Raw genomic sequence first — 10,117 nt, forward strand, 5'->3', positions numbered from 1 at the left:
GGAGAGAGCTCGGGCGTGAAAGTGAAATCCCCCCTAATCATTGACAACAACCACAAGAGTTGAGCTGCTCGTTGCTTCCAAGCACTTCAACACGTAATCGCCCAACCCGATCAGGTAAAGCGCACACCCAACATTCACATGGCCTTCAGGCTTCAGTTAGCCCCGACGACCGGTGCATCTCAAGCCATGCTTGTACTTGCACACCTCTCTCACGTCTCACCACGACAAAACACACATAGTTGCCGTGGCAAAGTAGTACACACTGCAGAAATTACGAGATCGACGCAGACAGAGATATATACGTGCACCGGAGAGACGTCTCAGTTTTCTGGTCTGACGAAGCAGAGTAGCGAAGCACGTTGCCATCCGTGCACAGAATTCTCGATACGAAACAATCAACACATATAACAAATGTTGCTTGTGCCGGTAGTACTAAATCATCAGCATCTCTTGCGACTGGAAACGTACAACAACAGCAAAAGGGAAGCTTTTTTACACAGGAATTACCCATCCTAACCCCGCCCTAATTAATTAATTAACTACTAAATTTCAAGAACAGCTCAACGCCATGCCACGAGCTTATCCGGAACAGAGCTCATCGGAGGAGCAGAGACGCGGACACGCCCTTGCGTCGGCGTCCGCAACCGTTGCTCCTTGGAGGAGGAGGAGGACGAGGGGAGGAGGCCGGAGGAGAGGGTGGAGATGACGCCGGCGAATCCGAAGAGCAGCGCGACGCCGGCGACCCACGGCATGAGGAGGAAGCCGATGGCGAACGTCACGGACCCGCACAGCATCAGCGCCATCGACGCGCCCAGCAGCATCGACGCCGCGCCCGCCGGCGACATGCCGCCCCGCGGGCGCCGCGCCACGGGCCTCGGGGGCGGATCCGTCGAGGACGCCGCCGCGACGGGGGCGATGATGGTGACGAGCAGCGTGCAGAGGTCGCGCATCAGCCGCGAGTCGTCGTCGCCCTTGCCGCCGGCCTGCTCCATGGCGAGCTCTCGCGTGGCCGTTTGGCTGATCTTGGTGAACACGAGCGCACGAGGAGAGGAGGAGAGCGCGCGAGGAAGGAAGGAGGAGCTGGAGACGAGAGGAAAAGGAATGGGAATCGCCGGCGGAAAAAGGGCGTATATATGCCCCACGTCCCAGTGGCTCGCGCGGGCCCCGCTCCTCCGGTATCCAGTTGGGGCCCGGTCAGCATCACAGTCCACGCACGGCACCTAACGAACCAACAAACTGCGGCCCCGCGGCCTGTTTGGACGCAGACATGCGGGACCAGGACGTGCCCCGGCCCGCCGTCAGCGAGTGGGACGAGAGCGAATGCCGTTTTGGGCATTCCGTTGGGTCGCGGCGATGATGGGCGCTCCGGATAGGGTAAAGAAGAGAAAAGAAAAGCTGCACGCGTCCTCGGCCGAGTCATGGCCGCATCGTCTGGTTGATTGGGCGTTATCCGTTCCCTGACAGGTTGGCCCACGCGGCGGCGGAGGAGGCGTTTCTGTGTGGCTGCGGGGCTTTCCGGCGGAGAACTGTTGCGGGGCACGTCACCGCGTCGTCCCGAGGAACGGAAAAATGATGGCGGACGGAACGGGAAGCGTCAGCCGACGTGCGGGCTGCGGCGACGGGGAGGTGGGGAAGCTGCGAGAGCTGGCCGGCCCCACATGCCAAATCTTTGCGGTGCATCTTTTTGAGAAATGTTAATGCGGTATCTTATTTGGCAAAAGAGTTTTATTCCAAAATAATAGGATTACAGTCTGCTGATACAAGATATAGTATAGAATAAATGGTGGCCCTCGCTGCAACATAAGCAACGTAATCTCCTCTAACAAGAGACCATAAGACGATTTGACGAGGAAAGAATTTAACGGCGAAGAGAGAGCGCCCACTGAGTCAGGTTGTACCAAAATAAGGAGATTAGAGCGTTGAATTTCCAATTAAGGTCATTCCCTCTCGCATTACTAGTTGCAAACGAAGAGCAGGTGACAAGTAGCAAAAGTAACACCACCATTGTTGTCACGAAGGATCATACCCGCTTCGTTGGGCCAGTCCTCCGAGGAGAAAGAGCCATCCACTGAAAGGGTGAACCAGTTGGGCGGCGGCGAAGACCGAACCGGCTCAGTCAGCTTTGGTCTATCTACCCGCACAGGGATGGGGGGGGGGGGCATCCACAGGGATTTGCCCTTTAACATCTCTTAACACTCAGGTACGTGTATCTTCAACGGTATTGTCCAAATCTCACCCATAGAATCCCAAAGTGAAGCCACCATGTCACATGTAAACAAATGCATGATATGAATCGCCAATGGCAACGCCACACAGCAGGCAGGAGGCCTAGCAGGGGATATGTCGTGCCCGCTTACATTGCATGGTTGGTAGTGCACCTGCGGCAACCTTCTATGCATGTGATCGCATGAGATGTGGAACTGCGGTGCGCCAGATTAAGTTCCAAATACTTCTATCATTGTTGGGGTTAGAACTAGAAGCCCCCACCAAGAAGGTATCTTCATGTTGTTCCATTGCTAGTTTATAGGCACTACCAACGTTGAAGCAACCTTTTGAGTCAGGTTGCCAAGCAATAAAATCCTTTTGCCGACGAGCTGATGTGTGAATTTTACAGATAGCCAACACATCCGCTGCAAGAAAGTGTTGGCTCAGTAAGTCCATTCTCCAAGATCTATTAATATCCTGAAAATATGAGAATCCATTAAGTCTGCATTGCCGATTTAGCGTGATCGGACGAAATGAAGGTCCACGAGGAATCCACATGTCCTCCAAACTCCGATAAACGTGCAATTGCCAACATGACAAATAATACATTTTTTCAGAAGTTCCAAGCCATGTTCAATTCCAGGCCACAACGCTGAAGCATTATCTGTGCATACAGTGTCGACAAGATTCCCATTGGGGTAGTATCCTGCTTTAAGCAGTCGGGCACATAGGTGGTTGGGTATGTCTATGAATCTCCATGCCTGTTTAGCTACAAGTACTTAATTGAAAGCTCTCATGTCTCTAAAGGCAAGCCCTCTCTTTAACTTTGGAAGGACAAGTTTGTCCCAAGCAACCCAAGTCATCTTTCTCCATCCTTTCTCAACTCCCCACCAATATTGTCATATCATCTTAGTTAGATCATCACAAACAGAAAAGGGCAATTTCAAAGCGCTCATGACATTTGTTGGGATCGTCTGCACCATTGATTTTATAAGGATCTCCTTACCGGAAGAGACCATAAACGATCACCCCAATCCATAAGCCTCGTGCTGAGCTTTTCCTATATTGTCTGGAACTTTCCTTTATGCATTCTACCCTCAAGCACTCGAAGCCCAAAAAACTTGAAGTCAAAAACCTCCCGAGACACTTATAAAATATTTTTCACTTCAAGATAGATAGACTACGAACAATTTACAGAAAACATGATGGAGCACTTGGACGGATTAACAAGTTGTCTCATTGTCATCGTCGGAGTTTCTCTTCATTGTCATACAACATCGGAGATGGAACACTGTCTGATGGGGGGCGAGGTTGGATGAGTAGAGGAGGTTGAACGAGGGAGGAGGAGAGGAGAAGGAGAAGGAGAGCACAAAAACGACAGGAGTGAGGTTGACCTCGATGGACACAATTGAAAAACATAAGAGTGATCTGCCACAAGTACAAGAGAGGTGGTGCATGGGTGACAGTAACGAGCCTTTTTGTCGGGACCTGATAATTGTGTGTTTGTTGAATCAGGGGCATAATTTTTTAGTAGATTAGTTTGTAATTTGCATGCCCATATTAACGTGATTATGTAAAAGGTAGGAATTTATTTGATAAATTCTTATTTGGTAAGCATTTATTGATAACCAAAGAAAATGAAATTTTATTTGGTACGTCAATATGAGATGGAAGTCATGGAACAATTGATGCAATCTTTCGGTGAAAATCGATGAGAAAATCAAAGGTGGAAAGAAAAAAAAATCAAAACAGAGAGAGAGAGAGAGAGAGAGAGAGAGAGAGGTGGAACATACGTAACATAAGACTTGGTGATTGGGGGTGTGACGATGTCTTAACTTGATGACGTAAAGGGGGGCCTAAGAGGAATTTGGTGAGGGACCCCTTTTGTCCAAATCTACGGAGAGGCGATCTTTGGAGGCACCACGTGCCAGCTCTTTTCTCTTTGTAGGTCGATGCACCCTCCTCATTCGTTGGCGTGGAAGTGTGGGGACCCGATGGTTGGATGGACTCGTAGATGTTCTCCATCTGGATTTTACATTCAATCGTTTCGGCCATACCGGTGGTGGACAAGGCAAATCTAAATATATTTTCTCAACCAAAGTGTCGTTCGTGGTGGAGACATCGTTGGTCTGACAAAATGGTCCCACTGAATCTCCCATATCGACAGTATCCTCTACGACGGCTTTGATGGTGTATATTTCGGTCGGTCCTTCTCTCCTCTGAGGTTATGATCTGGAAAGTTTGTTAGTGCAGTGGCAACGACAAGTTCCGTTTGCAGTTTGATCCTCCAACCCCGTCTCCATCACATTGGTGTACCCTTAGGAGCTGGCGTGAGGCCTGTGAAAAATAATGGAGATTTGGTCGGATCTGTGGCTCTTCCAACGGTGATGTTTTCTACTCCGGGGCATTGGTCGGATAGGAATGTGGCCTTGATGACTTTCCGTCTATGATAAAAAATGACATGCTTACTCCAGCACTTGAGTGGCATATGGGAACGTGCCATCGCCCTGTTTTGGAGGATGAAGACAGGCAATCCCGGCGACTTTGATGTAGCTTTTAAAAACAGGCTTTGTGGAAAAAGTGAAGAAGTGTTGGAGGCTAAAGGGAAAAGCTAGTATAATAGGGGAAGAGCGAGGGGAGGTGGGTAACTAGTTCGGTCGAAAATAAGCATGACGATCGATATCCTATCAGGAGGATGGCCCCAGTAGGGGGTGGACAACATTGATGAGAAATACGACCATAAGGAATAATGTTCACATTATAGCATGCATGTTAAGAGTGATATTGGCGTAGTTGTCTTGTCTCTGAACTTACATGCCCTAGGACATGGGGAGCTCAACATTTGCGTCGGGACTATGGGCTGGCTTAGGATAGTCCCATGCTACATCATGTACTATATCTTAGTAATGTCCAAGAGCTGAAACCCACAAGATCTCGCAACCAACTCATGGTCTGACATATGGATAGCTAGTTTCCATGCACCCATGTCCATGCTAATTCTTTGGTGATATTCCAGTCCTTAAGATCTCTCTTTATCGACTCCTCCCATGTTAAGTTTAATCTACCCCGACCTCTCTTAACATTACGAGCACGCTTTAGCCGTCCATTGTGCACTGGATTTGTTGGGGGCTTGCACTGAATATTCCCAAACCATCTCAGACGATGTTGGATAAGCTTCTCTTCAATCGGTGCTACTCCAACTCTATCCCGTATACATCATTCCGGATCCGATCCTTCCTTGTCTGGCCACACATCCATCTCAACATGCACATCTTTGCTACACCTAACTATTGAACATGTGGCCTTTTAGTCAACCAACACTCAGTGCCATACAACATTGCGGGTCGAATCCCCATCCGATAGAATCTTCCTTTTAGCTTTTGTGGCACTCACTTGTCACATAGAACACTAGAAGCTTGGCGTCACTTTATCCATCCGACTTTGATTTGATGGCTCACATCTTCATGATATCACCATCCTTCTGCAGCATTGACCCCAAATACCAGAAGGTGCCCTTCTGAGGTATCACCTACCCATCAAGGCTAACCTCCTACTTCTCGTGCCTAATAGTACCGAAACAGCACCTCATGTACTCGGCAACTAAATAAAAATTTGATGTGACACCCTATTTTAGTGAGCAAATAGAGAGCAACTATGGGAACGTTTGGATCCCTCGCCTGATTGCCTCGCTAGGCAGGGCCAGCCTTGCCGACGGAGGCGGGCCAAATCGGCTCGCTCGCTCAAACGCAAAAAGGTGGAAACCGCTGGTAACGAGGCCTGCTCGCCCAGGAACCAAATGCTTCGCTTCCTTGCTGGGCCAGGCCAGGCGAGCGCTTGCCTGAGAACCAAACAGACTGCATATCTTAATCTAGATATAGATCTTAGCATCAAATCTAAGACATCTTGTAATTTTTCTCTCACAAAAGACATCAAATAAGATACAACACTAAGATGCACTTATAGTGCATTGGGACTGATATATATATACACATTTATTTGGTACTATTAGATACAACTTAAGATATAGTGCACTCGAGAGGGGGAGAGGGAGGGAGGAAGGGAGAGATAGGGGGGGGAGGGAGAGGGAGGGGGAGAGAGAGAGAGGCTGAATTATCATTTAAAGCTAAACTTTGTTAAGAGTCATGTTAAGAGTTGATTTTATTATCTTAGTATGTTGTTGTATTTAATGTTAACTCCTTGTGTACATTTACTTAAATACACACCTATTCTATGAATTATTTTACTATCAAGTTGAGATTGTCTAGAAGGGCTATTGAATCGATAATTCATAACTAAGTTGAAGCATCTCATTCTACATTTGTTGAAGATAGAGCATGTTCAACGCAAGATGTTTACGCACGAATACCTAAAAAGAGACGATGTAGCCATGTAATAAACCAACTGTATCAGTTTCATCTACTCGGATGGATGCACATGTTTATACTCAATTGATGCTTTGACAACTCATTATAATAAATTAGTAGTAATTGGACAATAAATAAATCACTAGGGAGTATCCCTTGCAAAGGTTGCGAGCAAATATTCTTCATGGTGGCACGTGGCACATTGTATGTGTCACTTATGGCCAGTAGATATTTTTAATGGGGTTTTCCACTGAGTGGGTCGGGGGTCGGGGATAGGGAGACTATATTTACATGCTTTTTTTATGAGATCAAATTTCAAATCAAAACATCTCTTGACCGGAGCATCCAAATTGCAAACTGTTTCCACCATCGCACCTCTCGCATTGATATTTTAAAAATGAGATCTCCTATTGAGAGATTTTGATGATTTTATTTGGAGCAACTTGTGCTTCTCGTAGTAACATATCTATACTTTACTCAGTAGTAATGTACTTATAGTTTCCCACGAGTAGTATGCTCCCGTGTAGGGTAACTTGTGCTTTTCATGCGATGAAACTTATTCTTTGGTTCAACCAACATGCACCTCTCATGTGTTACAATTTGTTTTCTTTTGAAAACACTTCGTGTATTAATCAAAAAATGTTCTTACAATCTTAATAACTCCACTCGTTAAGCAGGACGGAACACCGCCCACTAACAAACCATCAGATTTAATAAAGTAGCCGAACTTAGCAATATTATGAGCCCCTCAGTTCGCACCTCTCTGAATGCTTGAAATTTTGCAAGAAACTCACCACCTCCCGCGCTTCCTCCTTCGTGTCAACTAAATCAGATTTTGTCAAAAGCATGATGAGATAAAAAAAATTATACACAAGCAGACATTCCGTCTCTAGAATAACCATTCAATGCATAGAAACAACAAGATATAAGCCCGCAATACATGCACGAATTCAGCCTCCTATGCACTATAGCAAATAGGGACAAAGCTTCAACTTGACAAAATAACATCTCCGAACAATCCGTGGACAACATTCCCCACACTAGTTATTTTTTTATTGTCCATTTTTTGTCTCCAGCTTCTTCTTATTTTTTGCTATTTCCTAGGTTTTCAATCTTGTATTGTTTCCACCTTTAATTTTTTTTCTTTCGAAAGTTGAGTGTTATTTGAAATTTGATGACATTTTTAGTAAAACAATATGTTTTAAAAGCTTGTGCAAACATATTTTTAAAACATATGAACATTTTTGTAACTTTTAAATAATTTTTAAAAAAAACAATAAACTTTTTAAAAACACATACATGTTTGAATATCTATACTTTTTAAATAAAATGCAAAATTTATAATTTGCCACACATTTGAAAAAATTGTGAAACATCTTTTAAATGTCATCGTTGTTCAAAATTCAAGCCATTTTAGAATATTTGTTTTTAAACACTTTTTTCTGAAAATTTCAATCTCTTTTTCTAAAATGTGATCATTTTACGATATTTTTGAAAAAGGTACAGAATAAAAAATATCATAAAGGCTAAAAGAACAGGAAAAAGGTTCACAAAATCAGAATCCTATATATTCATGTCTCAAATAGGATTTGCGGTTCCAATTCAGCCTTTAAGAACCACCTGGGCCATATCTGGCATGTAGCGAGATCTATGGTGCAACCTCTTCCCCACGTATTTTTCTTAAATGTTCATGTATTTCTAATATACACGGTATACATTTATGATTAATATTTTTCAAAATATTGTAATTTTGATGTCTACTTTTTTCACACAAACTGTACATTTTTTGTTATATATCTAATACATGTTCAAAAAAGTTGGAACATAACATTAACATTTTTTTAATACAGGGTCAACCCATTTTTCATACGCATTTAAAACATTTTTATATGTCTGATTAAGATTTTTTTGAATAATAGATTAATATTTTTTCAATACATGGTCAACATTTTTTGAATGATTGATTACAAGTACAAGATTCACATTTTTACAATACAGGCTCAACAATTTCTCTACACATTTAACATTAAAGTTTGATTAAGATTTTCCAAATCAAAGATTAAGATTTTTTGAATACATGGTCAACACTTTCTGAATACAAGATCAACATTTTTCTATACACATTTAACGTGTTTTCAAATGCTTATTTAACATTTTGCAAATACAAGATTAACATTTTTTAAATACAGAATCAACTTTTTTCGTACACATTGCATTTTTCTGTATATATTTTTTGCATGCATGTGAAACATTTTCTCTTGAGTATTTAACATTTTTTAAATGCATGGTTAGAAATTTTTCCTCAAATATTTTTGCATAAAGAGTTTTTTATTAAAAATAGAATATTTGGATGTATATTTTTTTATATAGTTGCAACAATATTTTTTAACACTGCAGAAACATGTGTATTTAGTTTGTTAAGAAAATAAAACAAAATTTAAAAATAAAAACGTGAACGAAGGAATAAAAAAGATCGAGCCAATAGCGCCACTGACCGGCTTATTATTTTGTCGCTTCAACCGAGCGGACGGTTTGTCTTGCTCTAAGCGAGACATAGCCGCGCCCTATAGATCATTGTATTCAAAAAGTGTTGACCATGTATTCAAAAAATAAAAAAACAGAGAAAGATTAAGATTTTGAAAACAAGGTCAACACTTTGTCTCGCTCTAAGCGAGACTTAGCCGCGCCCTATACATGGTCAACACTGGGAAACTTTATGGTGTTGACTTGTCACGACAATGTGTTGGGCCGCATCCCATATAATGGCTCGCTCCTACAGCGCTTGAGATTTAAACTTTTATAGTCAATTTCTCAATCATTTTTGAAAATTTTGGCTAACTTTTTTGCCGTTTCTATATTAATTTTAAAAATATATAAAATCATAGGAAATGTTTGATATTTTTAAATATAAATTTTTTAAAAATCTTCAGGAATTTGTAATATTAATCATGAATTTGAACACATATTCATGATTTTTATGAAAATTTGAAAGTTTTTCATCCATTTTTAAAGCTACATGAAAATTTAAAAAATATGAATTTGAAAATGTATTCATGGATTTAAAAAATATTCACCTATTTATTATAATGCTTAGGAATTAAAAAAATAGTAATTTGAATAAAAGTCATAGCAAATGTTTGTTTAATAAAAACAAAAATGATGAAAGTGAACAAAAAAGGAAAAAGGGAAAAATAAATGAAAAAACAAAAAGAAAATGAGAAAAACATAGCAAAAAAAACACAGATAACGAAGGATGGAACCTTCGTCCCAAAACCGAAAAAAGAAACCGACATGGGTTGGGCCGTTACCTTCTAGTGTGCTCGTTTTCATTACACAGTATTCCATGCGTTAAGCTCTAAATAGGAGATCGTGGCTAAGAAAGCCTATCACTAAGATGTGGCATTCTAATTGGGCCGACCATAACGAAAGAAAACAATCGCCCATGTTAATTTGACTAGCCCGAATCTTGCCCGTTGAGAGGTTTTGCTAGTCAAATTACCGCAATTTTGACCGAAAGAGGTTTCTCTTCTCTATTTCATGAAAGTAAA

The 10,117-nt window shown here is 42.2% G+C and overlaps 1 protein-coding gene across 1 annotated transcript; it reads right to left on the reverse strand.

Moving 5' to 3' along the window:
• Positions 1-427: 427 nt before the first annotated feature.
• LOC125545782 lies at positions 428-1,210 on the reverse strand. The gene has a single exon (XM_048709816.1). It carries the CDS (start codon positions 990-992, stop codon positions 561-563), a length of 432 nt encoding a protein of 143 aa, XP_048565773.1. The 5' UTR covers positions 993-1,210; the 3' UTR covers positions 428-560.
• Between the last annotated feature and the right edge of the window lie 8,907 nt (positions 1,211-10,117).

The sequence above is a fragment of the Triticum urartu genome, chromosome 3, assembly GCF_003073215.2.
Source record: "Triticum urartu cultivar G1812 chromosome 3, Tu2.1, whole genome shotgun sequence".
Classification (NCBI taxonomy): domain Eukaryota; kingdom Viridiplantae; phylum Streptophyta; class Magnoliopsida; order Poales; family Poaceae; genus Triticum; species Triticum urartu.